General features: G+C 47.9%; 1 protein-coding gene across 2 annotated transcripts in view; it reads right to left on the bottom strand.

Moving 5' to 3' along the window:
- Positions 1 to 19,541, bottom strand: part of PI4KA (phosphatidylinositol 4-kinase alpha) — a 614,454-nt gene that overhangs the window by 454,520 nt on the left and 140,393 nt on the right. For both annotated transcript variants that reach the window (XM_086942716.1, XM_086942717.1), the window contains exon 10: positions 8,398 to 8,494. In XM_086942716.1, the coding sequence (XP_086798842.1) occupies positions 8,398 to 8,494 (97 nt within the window). The remainder of the gene's footprint in view (positions 1 to 8,397; positions 8,495 to 19,541) is intronic.

Raw genomic sequence — 19,541 nt, 5'->3', positions numbered from 1 at the left:
AGTGACAGTTAACCCATGAAAAACTCTGCACTACACAGCGCTCTTCACCAAAACCGCCTTAAAGACAACCTTTCGCGCTTTTTCGGACATGTCAACATATGGATATAAGGAAGGTTGGTTGGGAGAAGGGAGAAGAGATCAGTTTGTCTTCCTTTCCTCTGCTAGCGCCCACAGGCAGCAAGGACAAGCAAAAAATACGTCTTCTTTTGAACTAGAGTTTGCTTGGATAAAACTGCTTTCTAGGCGCTTCCTATAAAAGCAGTTTCTACGTGTTGATGAAAAGGAATTTAACGCTATGTTTAAGTGAGACGAGAGCGTTGGTAATTAATCCATTGCAGGCGAGCACACAGTGCGCTCTGTGTTAACAAGGAAGCCGGCGGTAACTAAGCATTCATAGAAATAATGATTTTTTTTTTTACACATAGCGCTGGTGCCAGACTCTCCGTATTTAGGAGACTCAAATATACACTACTACCCAACTCAGGGCACCGCTTGGGTCTGTACCGAAACGAGTAAAAGTTACTGCTGGAACCTGCAGATTTTGACCCAGATCCCCGTCACTGCGGGGGTCTGCAGGCTGCGCCCTTCCTCAAGTCGAATTCAGAGCTGTGGGTGGGGTGATTATGGCTGCATCTCTGGGGAAAGGGGGGGTTGCAGCTGCTGGCATTCAGATTAAGCGGACCCCTCATATCTGCAAAGAAATCAGCACTTTGATGTACCCATTATTGCAGTTCAGATGACTGATGGGAGAGAAGAGCGTATTGGAAACAAGCGGGCTAGGAAGGGAAACTGAAAGTGCGCGGCACAATAGCTGCTCGTGCACACACGCTTACGCACTGAGAATGCGGGCTGCCACCTTGCCTGGGACAAGGGTGGGGATGGAGTGCGCGGCAGTCCGGGTCTCCCGTGAGCTGAGGGAGCCCCGCGTGGAGAGCACCTCGCAGAGGAGGCTGAAGAAGTCCGTAGTGGAGTGGAGTAGGGCTTAGTTGTAGGGGGGATGGGGGCAGCGGGGAGGGGGGGGGAAATCGATGTGTGCGAGTAAAAGTTACTGCTGGAACCTGCAGATTTTGACCCAGATCCCCGTCACTGCGGGGGTCTGCAGGCTGCGCCCTTCCTCAAGTCGAATTCAGAGCTGTGGGTGGGGTGATTATGGATGCATCTCTGGGGAAAGGGGGGGTTGCAGCTGCTGGCATTAAAAGTAAGCGCCGCCCTCATATCTGCAAAGAAATCAGCATTTTGATGTACCCATTATTGCAGTTCAGATGACTGATGGGAGAGAAGAGCGTATTGGAAACAAGCGGGCTAGGAAGGGAAACTGAAAGTGCGCGGCACAATAGCTGCTCGTGCACACATGCTTACGCACTGAGTATGCGGGCTGCCACCTTGCCTGGGACAAGGGCGGGGATGGAGTGCGCGGCAGTCCGGGTCAGTCCGGGTCTCCCGTGAGCTGAGGGAGCCCCGCGTGGAGTGCACCCCGCAGAGGAGGCTGAAGAAGTCCGTAGTGGAGTGGAGTAGGGCTTAGTTGTAGGGGGGATGGGGTCAGCGGGGGGGGGGAATCGATGTGTGCGGCGGCGGGTGTCTCTGTATGTGAGCGTGCGTGTATGTGTGCTCGTGTGTGTGTCTCTGCGTGTTCGCATGCGTAAGCAGGGGGAGGTGTGGCTGTGTGTGTGTTAGAGCTTCCCAGGAGACAGGAGATGTGCACACGCCCGCGCGGCCAGCTCCGATCCGATTATGCGAATGGCCATCTCTTGTTTCCTGGGAAGCTGAGCCGGTGACAATAGGTCTCTGGCGAGACCGCGCTTTCGCGCGGTAAACGCCACGAGACCTAAAAATGAGAGAAAAAGGGCTAAAAGCAACCTTCAGCAGCATGCTGGCTAAAAACGTCATTAAAGTGAAGAGCTTTACCATGTGTTATTGCTGCTTAGGTTAGCACTACTAAACTTTTCCCTTACAGTCTTGTATGGTCCTACCACAGTGGGAGGTAAAGCAGCAGCATTTGGGGGCGAACAGGTGGTATCAGCAAATTTTGGAAAAAAAATTCAAAAATCACATATTTTCCAGTGTATGGGAAGATCTTCAAAAATCAAAGTTCTATTTTGCATGGAGCACTGAAAGCTCTTGCATGATTCCGGATCTCAGGTTAGGGTAAAGCAGGCCCAGTTCTAGCGGGTGGGCCAGGCCCACCCAAACACGAGCCTAGCCCACCCAAACTGGAGCCTTGGCCCTCGCACCGAGGGCTTGAAGGCAGGCTGCGCGCAACGCCATTGGGCTCAAAGTGCTTCAACCCTCCCCCATCGTGTGCATCAGCCCGGGCTCACACACACAGAGACAGTTGTAGAGATTATTGCAGCCTCACCCGCGTACTTCACAGGTCTTTAAACGACCATTTACATGTTAATGAGGCTTGGTTTTCCATTTAGAGGTGGAACAAAGGTAAATTAGCAGTCTCCAGTGTTGAAGGACACTCCCAGTTTTCACCACCGTTTTTCACCATTTTGTCTCAGTAAATTTCAGTAAATGTATCACGTCATCTTTTTTTTGGAGAAGGTCATCTTTTTTTTTTAAATAGGTCAACGCAATAGCGAGGATGGCAAGTTGTCATAAGTTCCAGGGGAGGATTAGGTGGCAGCCCTGATCAGAAAGCAGTTCAGTCAAGAGATGCTGCTGTGTGCCTGCACTGAAGCACTTTCAGAATGCACTGTCATTACAGTAAAGTGCATCAAACCCAAGTTGTCTGTTGCATGCTAGGATTTCACTCCTCACGCGGTCACATGGAATCAATGAATGCACAGCTTTTTATTTAGAGTATATCAGGGTGGTGATGTGTGTGCTGAAGCAGTGATTGTTATAAACTGACTGGGCGTTCTCAGCTCCCAAAGTGATGTGCAGGTCTCTCCCGCAAATCAGATGATCCCACGCATAGCTGTGTTTCACTCTTACAAGTGGCCAGGTGCGTATTTTACCCAAGTGGGTGTCTGTTCATTAGTGAACAAAAACAACTCAAAGTGAATTTTGGTTATCAGGCGCCCATCGCGCCAGTATTTTCAGACTGGTGGACGACTCCTTAAAGCTCGAGATTGGTTCGAGACCGATGCCTGGCTCTGACTCGGGGTCCTCCTAGACCCTTGAGCCTAACAGGATCCGAGCCCAGACCCTTCTTGAGGCAAGAAACACCAACACTGACACATTGCCTAGTGCCATCTTTTACCGATAGACTATGCGCCTGTGTTGGTGTATTTTTAAAGTTGAACCAGCTTGCTGGTCTTCACAAGCAATGGAAAAGCTGCATTGTGTTGCAACTCTAAAAACACCAACAGGAACACACTGCCTTTAGCAGCTCTGTCTAAAAGACCCATCTTGGCGTTTAAAAAAAAAAGTTTTAACAGAATATGGTGGGAGGATGAGGCGTTATGATCAGAAGTGCTGACTTTGGACCTTGGTAACCTGGTTCAAGTCTCGGTGTCGCTTAACGTCCTGTGATTTTGAGCAAATCACCTATTCGCTCTGTGCTTAAAATGTGTTAATGTGCCTTGTGTTAATGTTACGAGTGCTCATGAAAAGAGCTCCAATACCTTCAGGCCCAGTTTGCGCTATATAAAACTGCACAAAAAATAGAATAAAAATGAAATGCTGGTTTTCAGAGACGACGAAAGCAGATTGGCTTAAAACACTATCACAGGTTCTGATGAGCAGTATTGTGTTAAAACGGTAAAAGCACCCAAGAAGGAAGGCACTACCTTTTAAATCATCATAACGACGCCCCATGCCCACCGCTCAGATCTGACTCAGCTTGTCCCATGAGTACTTGGGCTCGCCCATCTGTATTTTTTATAGCATATGCGTGAATAAGTCGGCGCAGTATGAGATGCATTTTTCATCACAAATGGACGTTACCGTTTTATAAGCCTATGTTCGTTTTAATAGCGTAATTGCCTCCGAATTGTTTTGTCCTAGTTCGCAGTATTAACTTATTTTCCAGAATAATTTGGATCCCGACTATAATTCTCAAGGGATCTGTTAAAAATTGTGCGAAATCTAGTGTTGGGGAAGTTGGCAGGCCATCATCAGTCTTAAATAATAATATTGGCTGAAAGCAAAAATAATTGGTCTGAGAAAGCACACATTAGTTGCGAAGCAGTCGCTGACACTTAACAGAACTACTTTTGGTGAGTTTAGGCTCCGTGTCAAATAAACAAATGGCATTGTTCACAGTGAAGCTATCCTGCCGCTGAATTGGGCTGACAGCTGTATTGGGCGCAGTAAAACTCTGAATAACACAACAGCAGACTGATGAATGAAAAAAGCTGGCTGAAAAAACCTACACGTAGGTATATTACATATAGCTTAAATAATCCTACTGTACATATTAAGGATTTAGCAAGTTACAGACAAGTTCCATGACTATATAGAAGAATGAGGCTGAAGGCAAAGTTCCTTTATAAGGTTTTTAGAGGTAACTTGCAATATCGCATTAATGTATGCTAGGGTGTACTTTATTCCTTATAATACATGGTCACACGCTTACCTTCCCACAATACTCAAATATCCTTGGTATTTTGCTTTTTCATATGAAATAGATAGGATGGGTGCAGGTGTGGAGAATAAAAGTAGAATTTGTATTTAAAATTAAACACACTAAAAAGCAGTTAGATATTTGTTGCAAAATATATTTATATCAGTTTAACATAAGTAATTTTAAAAATAACGCTCTTTAATTACATGAAGTGCACAAAAAATAAACATGTTGCCATAATATCGCCCTTCTGCATATCACTGTTCATCTAGAAAAACAAAGCAGAAGAAACAAGCATTGGTATAGCCAATAGGTCTCGCCTTTGGGACCTTATAAATGTTTAGCCATGCAACAGTTGATGTTGTTGCCCCAAGGATATTGTGCTGGATAACTAAACACTTATAAGGTCCCAAAGGCAAGACCTATTGGCTAGGCCAATGCTTGTTATCCTTATCAATGGCCGATGCAGAACAACAATAAGACAATACAAAGTGTCCAGATAATGCTGGTGATTAATGATCCTGCTGGAGAGAAATCATTTGTCTGTTAGTAGTTTTTAAATGCAGATAAACTGTGTTTTATGTGGATAGCTCAGTGGGTTACTGCCTCTGTCAGAAAGATCCTTGTGTTACTTGAGTTCAGAAGTTACAATCCTAACATAGGACAGTGACCAATGAACTGTCAACAAAGAGCTGCATACAAACATGAATGGTATAGTTAGAACTTCACTTTTTTGTTTTGTGATATAGTTCGAACTGCCCCAGTCTTTCATTATTCTAATGTTGCTAAAATTAGTATGTTTGGGCAGATATACATTTTTATCAGTAAAGCCCCCATGGGATACTCTTTAAATCCTAAGGTTGTGTTTCCCCAGACCAAACCGTCTTAAAATATACTGCCTACCAGCATGGATAACATGTGAATCCTACACCTTGTAATCCTCATTGTGTTATGTGGCATTCCCTGTAGTCTGATTAACATACTTCTTTGATTCATTGTCTCTGTATAATGTGTGCGTGGTGTAAAGTACTGATACACACTACACCTATATGAGTAGCAATATCTAACAAATGACATGCATATGGGGTAGGGGCTACGTAAAGATGAGGGGCGCTGTTGGAGGGTGGAAGTGAGGGAATCCGAGGAAGAGTTCATGGGTGGAGGGGGGAGCTAGGGAGAGATGAGGGGCACTGGTGCAGGTTGGCAGTGAGGGAATCTGAGGAGGAGGTCATAAGGGGAGGGGCTACAGAGAGATGAAGGGCACTGGTGGAGGGTGGCAGTAAGGGAATCCGTGGAGGAGGTCATAAGGGGAGGGGCTATGAGGAGATGAGGGGCACTTGTGGCATGTGGCAGTGAGGGAATCCGAGGAGGAGGTCAATAGGGGGGGCCATGGAAGGATGAGGGGCACTGTTGGAAGGTGGTAGTAAAGGTATTTACGGAGAAAGAGGTTATTGGTGCGGCCCAAAAAAAAAGACTGAAGCCGGCCCTGTCATGGCCTTTCTGTTTTTCGTTTATTACATTAGCAGTCGGGTCATTAGGGCTACTGTGGCACATACTTTAAAGTGCGTGCTAATTATATTTAGTGCTATATTCAAAGTTTTAAGTTTGAAGGTGATTTTACTAATGTTTTTACTGGGAAAACAGAAAGTGGGGCCCGATTGTGCCTGATATGGGGCTGGGGCCCAAGGTCAGCTGTGAAATAAGGTGCACTGGAGAGGAGTAGTGGATAATCAAGCCTGTAAGGGAGTGAGTGCGTTGCAGAGTCTGGGGTCAGGTGGATGTAGTAATGAAGAGGGATTCTCCCTGAAGGCTCGCACAGAGGGAGTCCGAGAAGTGCCACTTGCCTGATTCTCCCACCTCAGAAACCTCCTCTTCCCATCAAAGGAACATTAAATGGAAAAAACAGTTTTTGAGAGTGATCATATTTAGTTTTAGATTTGGAAAAGAGTACGTTTTACTGGGCCTTGTAAGACTAAGAAGAGATAAAGGAGGGCCCTGTAGCAGGGCTGCCCAGACATATATGTGACAAATCAAGCCCGCAGTGGCCCACCCAAATGCACCCTTGGCCCACCCAAAGAAAAATTCCTGGAGCCGGGCCTGGGGTAAAGAGCAGCAAATAACATTATAGAGGATAATGAAAGCATGCATTATTAGCTAGAAGCACACATTAAAGGAAAAGGCCTTATATCCTTGCAAAATACACGTCTTGTCCATCTCCAGCTATACTTCTCTCTCCCATTCCTTCCTCACTCACACTCTCTGCTCTTGCGCTCTTTCCCCCCCATTTCTACCCCATAACCCTCTTGCTATCTCTCTCCTGGTACCCTGGTGCCTCTCCCTACTCAACATTCTACGTTTAACTCCCTTCCATCCAATTCTCCCCTAGACTTGTTCTTTCTAACAATTTGCATGCAATCTGCCCTGCCTTTCCTATGTATCTGCATTTTCTTGGCTCACTTCCTCATAATTTTCTTGCCTTTGCCATCCCTCTACTAGTCCCTGCCTGTTCCTCACCATCAGTCTGGCTCTTACATCTTGTTTTTCTCACCCTCAATTATCTTTCATTTCCTCTAATGTCTTCGTAACTCCTCCTTCCCTTCTCCTCCTCATCCTTTCCACTTTTTGTTCTCAATGTATCTTCTGCTGTCCGTATCCCTCCTTTCAACACCGTTCATACCTCAAACTACATTCTTCTTCCATTCCTACTTCATATGCCCCCAAATTCTTTGTAAATCTTTCTCTTTTTCCACCTTCTCAGTGTCAAGCTATTCCACTATATCCACGTTCACTCTTCTTTTCTATTTCACCCTTCTTCTTCCTCATTCTGGACTCTTTCTCCAACCATTTCCATCCCTCTTTGTTTCTGTGCCTCTCGAACATTCAGCTTACCTCCTCTCCATCTCCCTAACCATCCATCCAACTAGTCATCCTCTCCTCCCTCTATCACATTTTCCTCCCTTGTTCTTTCTTCATCATCTTTCTGCTTCTTTTTCCTCTCACTGTAGTTATTACTGACTCTGGATCGCTCACCCCTTCCCTCTTTGTACTTTACCTTCTTCCATTCTTCTAGTCCCCTCCCTCTCCTTTCTGATTTTCCCATTCTCAGTCAACTGCTCTTTATCTCCCCCCCCCCCCCCCACTTGATCTCTCAGTCATTTCCTTTTACTGTATCTCATGCTCTTTCCTATTAATCACTCTTTCTCCATCATCTACTACTCATTGCTTCTTTCTCCATCACTTATTTTATTTTTTATGTATTTGTATTAGCAGAACCCTGGCTGCAAGGAACAGTGTGATGCGGCCATTGTAGTAGGAGCACCTCAAACATGAGGCAGAATATTATGGGGGAGGGTGGCTGGTTATACTTCTTTCACCATTTCTATACTTCTCACTGCTACTTCCTTATTCCCTCCTTCTACTCTCAGTTTCCATCTTTTACAATTCATTTAGCATTTCCTTCCTCTCTAACCCCCAGCCTAGTCTCTTTTTGCTTCCCTCATGACTCATTTTCTCCAAATATTTCAAGTGGTCTTACATCACAGGTCAGAAGCTCATTCATTTCCGTATTTTGTTTGCATCATGGCATCGTTCATCAATATTAATAATCAAGAAAAAATACAAACACTACAATGTGAAGGAAAAGAGATGAACTGACAAACTAAGATAGCTTTTCTTGGGTGTCCAGGCCCCTCCAAACAATTATTTTGGAAATATACTTTTTAATCCAATTCTAAAGATACAAAAAGACCTTCTGTTTTGACATACCAATTTGGCAATTAGTAAATGTCTATCTTGACAACGAGTTTGAAGTATGGGATAATATGATGGAACAATCTTCATAAATACCCAAAGCCAATGGTCCCTACAGTTCACCCTAAACATACCTTTCATATTGTACAGTGTATCCCTCAGCATTTTGAACATAGCGACATAGAGGGGGTCGCTGAACTTCTTGTAATGCAGATCTGCACTGAGATTCACCTGCAGAAAAGAACATAAAGTGGTAATTAAAGGATAGTGCTTGGTGGCATGCACGCCATAGTTCTCTGCCACTTGCTCCCATTGTCTTCCTCAATGCAACCCAGATGGCTAAGGTAAATCAAAGCTTGCCTGTAACATCTGCTCTGAGCTATAGGCCATTAGTTTGATCCCTCCAAGTTCAGCAAGGTCTTCTATTTGTGTAAAGCGAATATTGGTAAAGCAAACAATAATAATATCTTTTTATTATAGTACTAGTAAAGGCAGAAGAGTTCTGTGACGTAATATATTTGAACAAGATAATATAATTATTTTGATTATCAAATGTTGCTCTGTAGCAGGAATTCCACTAAACATGTAACAGGTCCTTCGTCCGACAGTTAAATGATCTTACATGCGACAAAAGCAATGTAAGTTGTAGAAAGACAAGGAGTAGTTTCTGTTCTGTAACTCCAGTTCTGTAGTAGGGGTATCTCTGTTATAGTCATAATCTAGTGTATAGTCCCGCCCATGTGCGTGGACCCCGGAGCAATCAAAAATAATCTCTTCAAGTGTCGAAAAAATGCAGAACTACACAGACACTTAAGAGAAAATTTAAAGACAGATAATGCAGCCTATAACCAGGCTACACAGTCCAGTACTTCAACTAGAAATTCCACCAAAAAATCCACAAACAGCAAAGCCTGTCCAGATTTCCCTTGCCTTAGCAGCAAAAACCCTCTGGAATGATAGAGAGGAAGACATGGACAGACAAGCCCCATAGGCTGCCATTATGTGGCTCAAAACAGGATACTGTGCCTTTAAGAGAACTTTCCAGAACTTCACAGTATCCCAGAATGCACTGCAGGTCCCTTTTACTTTCAGTTCTTTTTGAAGGCGTAACACGCCAGACCTGTAGCATTCCTTACATGAATAACTCTCTCCACCGGGGAGGAGGGCGGGCGCTTATGACAATAACAGAGATACCCCTACTACAGAACTGAAGTTACAGGACAGAAACTACTCCTTCTGTAGTAGGGAATCTCTGTGTATAGTCATAATCTAGTGAATAGAATGGCAAGCCCATCGCCACACCAAAGCGGCGGTGGAGAAAAGAAATTAGCACCACTATTGTGCGAACAAATTCCGCAGTGAAGCCTGTCCAACCTGAGCATCTGCCCTGGCATCAGTGTCCAGACAGTAATGCTTAGCAAAGGTATGAACCGACTTCCAAGTGGCGACGTTGCATATTTCTGCAATAGGAACATTACGGAGCAAAGCCGTAGTGGCAGCTTTGCACCTGGTGGAATGAGCCTTAGGTTTACCTCCTAAGATCTTATTAGCTTTCTGGTAACACAGTTGTATGCAGGACACAATCCACCTAGAGATGGACTGCTTAGAGGTAGCAAGACCCGTCCTGACTGATCCATAATTGATGAACAATTGGTCTGACCTACGAATATCTTTGGTCTTATCCAGATAAAATTTCAACACCCTCCTAACATCCAGGGAATGTAAGGACCTTTCCGCTGGAGATGAAGGATTCTGAAAAAACGTAGGAAAAGTTATAGTCTGGTTGACATGAAAATCAGAAATAACCTTGGGAAGAAATTTAGGGTGAGTACGCATAACAACCTTAGCAGCATGAAATCTATACTACTATTATAAAGAGAGAACACAAACCTTTTGAGCCAGGTAAACTACAAAAGTAATGCACCAATCACTACACCCAACACACCATTTGAAAGGGGAGATGTGGCAGAAGGACATAGGCTATAGATATGTACACCATATACATTAAAAAACAAAAACGCCAAAAGTGGTAGAGTAGTCCCTTGTGGGGCGTGGTCGTGGGCGTCTCAAACAACAAATGTGGCCGTTTACAGGGCCGTGATAATTAAACAAGAAGAATCCTACTCAGAGTGCACACCTCAGGAATGGGGGACACTCAGTGTTGTGAAAAATACCCCTCACACACCAACAGGCCCCTTGGTGTCATGCTTCATCATCGGGGTCTTCGCATCCCGCTAGAGGGATGCGGCGTGCTGCGACCAGCGACTACGCGGGAGCACTGTCAAGGTTGACTATGTGTGGTGTGTGTTAAGTGCAAGTGATGGGATATTGAAGAATGTGAGTGAAGGGTGTGGTGAGAAATTAAAAAGGACCTGGCTAGTGGGTACTATGAAAAAACTTTATTCGAGACCCCTAGCTGGTGCTATTAAAAAGAAGTGCAAAGTGAGGTCAGTTGTCTTTATTATGGACCGCTGGAAGCTGGAAGCGGAGCAGCGTAGGGTGGTAGAAGGAGGCCGACTCTGGCGGATTTTATTACGAATCCACCTACCCACCCTGGCGTTCTGGATATGCTCATGAGGCAGGACAAAACAGTCACTTATGAGACATGCAACTGCATGAACCAAAAAACCGCTGTAGGCACACTTTAGCCTCTTTCCTTCACTGTAAATAGTTTCACTTTTCTTTTTGACTTTAAGAGAAAACATTTTTTTCTTAAAAATACGTGAGTAGGGTTGGGAAGTTGTGCCCCCGTCCTGAAGAAGGAACACCAGTTCCGAAACATGTCGACGCACACCAGAGGTAGTGTCCATAATAAAGACAACTGACCTCACTTTGCACTTCTTTTTAATAGCACCAGCTAGGGGTCTCGAATAACGTTTTTTCATAGTACCCACTAGCCAGGTCCTTTTTAATTTCTCACCACACCCTTCACTCACATTCTTCAATATCCCATCACTTGCACTTAACACACACCACACATAGTCAACCTTGACAGTGCTCCCGCGTAGTCGCTGGTCGCAGCACGCCGCATCCCTCTAGCGGGATGCGAAGACCCCGATGATGAAGCATGACGCCAAGGGGCCTGTTGGTGTGTGAGGGGTATTTTTCACAACACTGAGTGTCCCCCATTCCTGAGGTGTGCACTCTGAGTAGGATTCTTCTTGTTTAATTATCAGTGCCCGTGGAGTGAGAATCCTATCTCTATACTCTACCTCCCCCCATTGTTACCATTTGTTTACAGGGCCGTGCCAAGTGCAAATAACAAACATAGGCCAAGTGACTTCACAACACACTTACATATGAACACAGAGCGGAAATGCGCTTTCACTGAATTTAGAACGCACAATATGCAGACAGAGCGGAAATGCGCTTTAAATGAATTTCTAACAAACATTTGCAAATCCCAACACATACAGCGGAAATGCGCTTTCAATGAATTTAAATTCACACATACAGCGCGGTAACACCAATATACAAAAACAGCAGAGGTGCGCGCTATAAGAAATACACACATTTGTTGCAGTTACCCAGACAACATTGACGCCTTCGCATTAAAAACCGGGCGGGCCTTCCATCGACGAGGAGTGTCAAATGACGCCTCACTGTGTGCAGGATTAATCGCATACTACACCAATCAGAACGCACTAAAGAAACACACACGACTTCGGCTTACCAAAAAAAAGTCTTTAACCCTTGGCCATTGACTAACGACGTCACAGGGGGGTAAACACGAAAAAAAAAGCCGACATTTCTTAACGGAGAAACGCAACCCACTGCGCATTCACAAGACTTTCCTCACATCTTGCGGACAAGATAAAACGCTTACAATAAGACATACAAATAACGAAAATAACACAACTGTCCATAATCACTCTAGCACTGCCAGGACTTCACCACACAATTGACAAAACAAAAGGGAAACTTCTTTGAAGGGATACAAAAACGAACACACGGAAAGAGCCTTCGAAAGAAAAAAAACATTAAACAGGTGACACAACACTTTCCTCACATCTTGCGGACAACATAAAACGCGGAAAACAATACATACAAATTAAAAAAATAACACAAGTGGGCCAAATCAGTTGAACAGGGCCAGGACTTGCACAGACAACTCTTCTGCGGGGCGGGCGGGGGCCCTGAAGCAGCCTTTTGCTCCCGGACAACGACGGGACGGGCTGCTAGTACAGTATAAGGTTCTTGGCAACACAACGCCTGATTTTCACTCACCCTGCGGGCCGATGTAATGGCCACGAGGAACGTCGCCTTCCAGGACAGGTGCTGCAACGAAGCCTTATGAATAGGTTCAAAAGGCTCCTTCATCAATCTGGACAGCACCACGTTCAATTCCAAATAAGGCGAAGGAAGCCTGACAGGAGGGAACACCTTCTTCAAGCCTTCCAAAAAGTCTTTGATCACAGGGATCTGGAAGAAGGAAGTCTGTGAAGGGCTTTTCCCGTAGGCAGTCAATGCAGCGAGATGAACCTTAATGGAATGAACATTAAGGCCAGACCGCGCCAAATGTAGAAGTTAAGGAAGGATGACATCTTCCTTGCACGTCGTCGGGTCAAAGTTCTTGGACGCACACCAGATACAAAACCTCTTCCACTTGTAAGCATAGGATGTCCGAGTGGAAGGTCGCTTAGACTCCTTCAGTATGTCAATGCAATCTTCGGGCAGATTCAAGTGGCCATATCTCAGGAGCCATGCCGCCAAACTCAAAGACAAGAGGTTGGGGTGCAACATCTGCCCCCCCCCCCCCCCTGAACTTCGAAAGAAGGTCCGGCCTGCACGGCAACCGTATGTGCGGAAGGAGAGACCGGTGAAGCAGGTCCTTGAACCACCACTGCCTGGGCCATTCCAGGGCAATCAGGATCATCCGTGCCCTGGACTGGGACAGCTTGATGAGCACCGGTGGAATCAGGGGAATGGGTGGAAAAGCGTACACAAAGGTGTTCGACCAGTTGATCCATAGCGCATTCCCCAGCGTCCCTTGCTGGTAGTACCTGGCGGCGAAGTCTCGGCATTTGCTGTTTTCGGCGGTGGCGAACAGATCTACGTCTGGAGTCCCCCACCTTTCGAAGACTTCTCCTAGTACTTCGTCGTTTATGACCCATTCGTGGTTTTCCTGAATCAGTCTGCTCAGTGCGTCTGCCTGAACATTCTGCACACCTGGTAGATGGGTAGCCGTTATCGTCAATACTCTGGCCAGAAGCCAGTGCCAGATCGTCTGCGCCTCCCGAGACAGGGTGCGCGATCTCGAGCCCCCCAGCTTGTTGAGGTAATACATTGTGGTCGTATTGTCCGTCTGTACAAGCAGAGAGTTGGTCTGGAAGGACGGATGAAAGGCCTTCAGTGCCAAGTGAACAGCTCTGAGTTCCAGGAAATTGATGTGATACGTGGACTCCATCGGAGACCACGTTCCTTGAATCTGTAAGTCTCCCGAATGCGCTCCCCAGCCGTGGAGAGAGGCATCCGTCACGATAGTCTGAGTAGGAATGTCCTTTTGGAAGGGAACCCCTCTGAGAAGATTCTCCGCTGAACACCACCACTTCAGAGACTGAAGAGCATGCAGAGACAGTCGTATCTTGTTGTCCCAAGATCCTTTCCTCTGGTCCCACTGGTCCTCCAAGCACTCAGGCAGAGGTCTCATGTGTAGCCGTGCATGAGGAGTGAGGAAGATACAAGAGTCCATCGACCCCAGTAGAGAAGACACCGTCCTTACTGTTGTAGATGGAGCGGTCATAAGAGCCTGAGCTTCCGAAGGATCGATCGCCGTCGCTCCTCCGAAGGAGACACGCTTGCTGACAGCGTATTGATGGTGGCTCCCAAGTACTGAATGCACTGGACCGGGATCGGGACAGACTTGGACATGTTGATGTTCAACCCCAACTTGTTCAAGAGAACGCACGTCTTCTGGAAGTGTGCTTGAGCTTCCGAGAAGGAGGAGGCCTTGATCAACCAATCGTCCAGGTACGGGTAGACAAACCCCTTGTTCTTCCTTAGGCGTGCCGCTACCACTGCCATACACTTCGAGAATGTTCTGGGCGCAGATTTCAATCCGAATGGCACTGTGTACTGATAGTGATTGGTGCCAACTTGAAATCGCAGAAACTTCCTGTGTTTGCATGTAATGGGCACATGGAAGTACGCATCCTGTAGGTCTATTGCACAAAGCCAGTCTCCCTGTTGCAACTGAGGATAAATCTGATGCAACGACAGCATGCAAAACTTTTCTCTGCGAATCCACTTGTTTGCCTGCCGCAAGTCCAGAATAGGCTTGAACTCGTTCTTGTCCTTCTTGCGAACCAGGAAGAACCGGGAGTACAGACCTCTTCCTCTTTGAGACAGAGGTACGTCTTCTATCGCCCTTTTCCTTAACAGGATATCGGCCTCCGCCTGGAGCTCGCGCAGTTGATACTGTGAGCTGACCGGAGGGATCGCTGGAGGCGGGCTGATGAACCAAAGACTGTATCCATTGCAAACAATATTTAGCACCCACTTGTACTGAGTAATTTTTCTCCACTCTGCCAAAAAAAATTGAACACTTCCCCCCCACCGGAGCGGGTAACGGATGAGGGGAAGTAACCGCTCAGGGTCGAGACCCGACCGGCCCTAGTTCGCGGTAGAGGACTGTTGTCCCCCTCTACCCTTTTGCCGTTTCTGGAAGGGTCTCCGGAACCGCTGCTGTTGTTGCTGCTGCTGTCCCGAAGACTGCCCCCGTCCTTTTCCTTGTGCACCGAACCGTCTCTGGAACGGCCGGTAGGACTTCTTCTCTTTGGGCTTCTCCAAGCCCACAGCCGTAAGGGTCTCCGCCTCCGCCTTCATGCGGGCCATCTCATCATCTGCGTGTTTTCCGAACAAGGTTTCCCCGGAAAAGGGCAGATTGGCCACCCGCTGCTGGGCCTCCAGCTTGAGTGACGTGAGCCTGAGCCAGGCATGTCGCCGCTGATTGATTCCATGGCAGTAACCATGGGCAGCCAACAGGGAGGCATCCGCAGCCGCGCTGATGACCTGATTTGACACCAGCATCCCTTCCTTGAGGATCTCTTGGAAGTCCTCCCTCTTGTCTCTTGGTAGCAGTTCCACGAACTGTTGCAGGGAGTCCCACAGTGCCCGGTCATAACGTCCCAGCAGAGCTGTATCGCTGGACTCCTTCATGGCTGTGGAAGCAGTCCCACAAGCCTTCCTTCCAGCCGAGTCGATCCATAGACTTTCTTTATTTGGCGGCACGGTGGATGACGGGGAGGTAGAGTGTAATTTCCTGGCCGCCGTCACTATCACCGAATCCGGTACCGGATCTACTCTCAGAAAGGTAGGGTCCGAATCCGGGACACTGTACTTCTTTAGAAGTCGGGAGGGAGCGGCCTTCACTACCGCTGGTGTGAGGAACAGCTCCTCTGCAGGTTCCACCAATCCAGGTACTAGTGGTAGAAGAGGGCGAGACAAATGCTTCTTGTGAAGCGTTTCGAATATCACGGACGTCGTAAGTGTTGGAGCCGTCACCGTGATACCCAATTTCGCAGCCCCCCTCAGGAGAACCTCCTGGAATGTGGTAATGTTGTCCACCCGAGACACCCTGGTCCCAGGGGAGTCCGATAAGGTCGGCGAGTAGGAATGGGTCCTGGAGGAGTCCGTGCGGGACCTAGACCCCCGCCTCCTATGGCGACGCCTCGACCTGGTGGAGGATCTATGACGACTCCTCGATCTTCCTCTCCGTCCGGAGCGTGATCGGGACTTTCTCGGCCTTGGTCGATCCACCGGTTCCACAGGAGCGGACAACTTAGGTTTGGCCGGAGCCTTCGGTTTAGGAGTCCCCTTGGGCGGAGTCGGAAACCTAGGCAGTGACGCAGACCTCGGAGGAATCTGAGGCGGCTTGTCTGGCAACCGAGGTACGGGCTGAGGTGGTGGTAACGGAGGAGGAGTTGGGTTCCTCGGCGGGAGACCCCTCGGTAATGGAGGCGGTGGCGTAACCTGCTTCTGTGACGGGGTATAGACTTCGGAGTACACCGAGCCCGATGAACCACCATCTCCACCAGCCTGGGATGATGGGGAACCTCCCCTGGCATCAGGCCTTCCTCCACCTTTCTTCGACGTCGAAGAACGGCGACCTGGCGGCGAGCGTCGGTCCCCTGACGTCGAGCGTCTTCTCCTCGGCGTCGTACGCCTCCGCCTCGACGGCGACCGTCTGTGCCTCGACGGCGATCTTCTGCGCGTCGACGGAGCCCTGCGCCTCGACGGCGATCTTCTCCGCCTCGACGGCGAACCTCAGCGCCTCGACGGTAACCTGTGCCTCGACGGTGATCCAGTCCTCGACGACGAGGACCTCCTCGACAACGATCGTCTCCTTTTCGCCGACGGCGAGCGCCGACGCCGGGATTTTCGACGTCGACGAGGACGATGACGAAACAGTCACCGGAGACTTCGATGATGGCCTTGTAAGGTCCTTCGACGCCGAGCGTTGACGTCGTTTCGCCCCCGACGACGAGAACAGACCGTAGTCATCCCTCTCGACGCCGTAGTCTGTGCAATCGACCCAGACGGAGAATGGGGACGCTTGCTGGTCTTCCTGCCCCTGGGGAGCCCCCCAGAGGCCTCAGCATGGGCAGATGAAGCCCCTCCAGACCCACCTTGTACCTTCAGTCTTCTTTCTTCGAGGCCCTGAAGTCTGATCTTCTTTCTGTCCTTCAGGGTCCTGCCAGAGAAGCCTTAACAGATCACACACTCCTCTGGGACATGTGAAGATGGAAGGCAGAGGATACAAACCTCATGGGGATCCGATTTGGCCTTCTTCCTGGAGCACTCCGGGCATTTATCGAATAATGCAGGCATATTCGACAAAAAACAGAGCAAGAACCAAGGAGAAAGGCACCAAAGTACTATAAAGCTCTTAACTTTTGAAAAAAGCAGTGAAAAATCACCAAAAGCCTTTAAAAAGCGAGAGCTCAATGCTCCAGGGTCCTGCTCGCAGGAGCCAGAAAAAAGAACTGAAAGTAAAAGGGACCTGCAGTGCATTCTGGGATACTGTGAAGTTCTGGAAAGTTCTCTTAAAGGCACAGTATCCTATTTTGAGCCACATAATGGGAGCCTATGGGGCTTGTTTGTCCATGTCTTCCTCTCTATCATTCCAGAGGGTTTTTGGTGCTAAGGCAAAGGAAATCTGGACAGGCTTTGCTGTTTGTGGATTTTTTGGTGGAATTTGAAGTACTGGACAGTGTAGCCTGGTTATAGGCTGCATTATCTGTCTTTAAATTCTCTCTTAAGTGTCTGTGCAGTTCTGCATTTTTTCGACACTTTAAGAGATTATTTTTTGATTGCTCCGGGGTCCACGCACATGGGCGGGACTATTCACTAGATTATGACTATACACAGAGATCCCCTACTACAGAACTATTAATTTAAACCCATGGCGTGCTCCTAATTTCATTGGATAATGTGCCACATATCTAAAAAATATCAAATACATAAATACATTTCTGACAACGTACAAAGAAGAACAAAAGCAGGACAGTTGCATTTTAAGGATAACTTTGCCAAAGATGAACCTTAACAGGCAGATAACAACAAACTAAAAATGTGCTACCTCCCCCATATGGGGACCGTCGGGCCCCATCTTCTCGGCGCTCTAAATCAGGCACTCGAGCAGAAGATCCTGCCCCCGGACTGGCGTCACGCCGAAATTGTCGTTTTCCTTAAACCGGGCCGCCCACCGGAAGCCCCAGGCTCGTATCGCCCCATATCTTTATTGAACTTTGAGCCGAAGTTGCTGGGAAAGGTGTTGGAGGACCGTCTCCGCACCTGTATTATGGACCTCGTCCATCCGGACCAGTCAGGCTTTCTGCCGCATCGTTCCACCAGACATAACATAAGGCGGGCGCATAACGCGGTTGCCGAAGCCCATCAGTTCGAATGCCCCGCGGCGGTCGTTCTGGCCGATATTGATAAGGCTTTTGATTCCCTGGGCTGAACGTATCTCTTTAAATTATTAGAGGCTGTGAATCTGGGGCCCCGCTTTAGAGCTTATTTTAAACTACTATTCACTGACCGGAAGACCCAGGCTCGTACCGCCCCATATCTTTATTGAACTTTGAGCCGAAGTTGCTGGGAAAGGTGTTAGAGGACCGTCTCTGCACCTGTATTATAGACCTCGTCCATCCGGACCAGTCAGGCTTTCTGCCGCATCATTCCACCAGACATAACATAAGGCGGGCGCATAACGCGGTTGCCGAAGGCCATCAGTTCGGACGCCCCGCGGCGGTCCTAATGGCCGATATTGATAAGGCTTTTGATTCCCTGGGCTGGACGTATCTCTTTAAATTATTAGAGGCTGTGAATCTGGGGCCCCGCTATAGAGTTTATGTTAAACTACTATTCACTGACTTGACGGCCTCTGTACGAGTGGCTGGGTACTGCTCAGACCCCTTCCATATTCAGAGGGGACCACGGCAGGGATGCCCTCTTTCCCCGCTTCTTTTCGCTTTGGCGATTGAACCGCTAGCAGCGTGGGTGCGCCTGGACGAGACTTATAGGGGTCTGGTTTGGGGTCACCGGAATATGTAGATAAAATTGCACTATATGCCGACGATGTGCTTTTCTTTTTCTCTGACCCGTGGGTCACCGGACCGAGGGTATTACAAATCCTGCGTGTGTTTGGCGAGACGACAGGGCTACATGCCAACCCGTCCAAGTCGACACTCTTTCCTATCTGCGGAGATCAGGGCAGTCAGAACTGGGCCTCGCAGCTGGTCATATCGAATGAAGGGTTTAAATACCTTGGGGTTCACATTACCAGAAGCACTACTGTGGCGTGGTCGCTTAACATTGCACCTCTGCTTCCGGCGGTCCGAGATAAGACGACACTATGGTCCCATCTCCCCTTGTCCTTGTACGGTAGGTTCGCGATTTTTAAAATCGTGTCCCTGCCACGTTTGCTGTACAGACTGCAAAACTACCCATACCCAATCCGGTCGTCGTGGTTCGGTCAAATAAATGCACTCTTGAATAGCTTCCTAAGGGGCACCGGGGCGGTTAGGGTGGCTCTGGCGACCTGTGTCCAATCTACCTACTGTGGGGGCATCGCAGCGGCAGACATGCAGTCCTACTACTGGGCATCCCAGCTTCTAGTCATTAATGACTGATGGTATAACCTGCAAAATGACCCGGCGTACGTGGTGGAGAGAATCTTTTTGGAGGTGCATCCCTTGCTTGACCTCCTGTATAGCAACTCTACCCTGGGGGCCCTTCCCCCGGCCTATCGCATGGTGATACAGATATGGAGGAG

The sequence above is a fragment of the Lissotriton vulgaris genome, chromosome 11, assembly GCF_964263255.1.
Source record: "Lissotriton vulgaris chromosome 11, aLisVul1.2, whole genome shotgun sequence".
Lineage (NCBI taxonomy): Eukaryota > Metazoa > Chordata > Amphibia > Caudata > Salamandridae > Lissotriton > Lissotriton vulgaris.
This window is presented reverse-complemented; position numbering and strand designations above follow the sequence as displayed.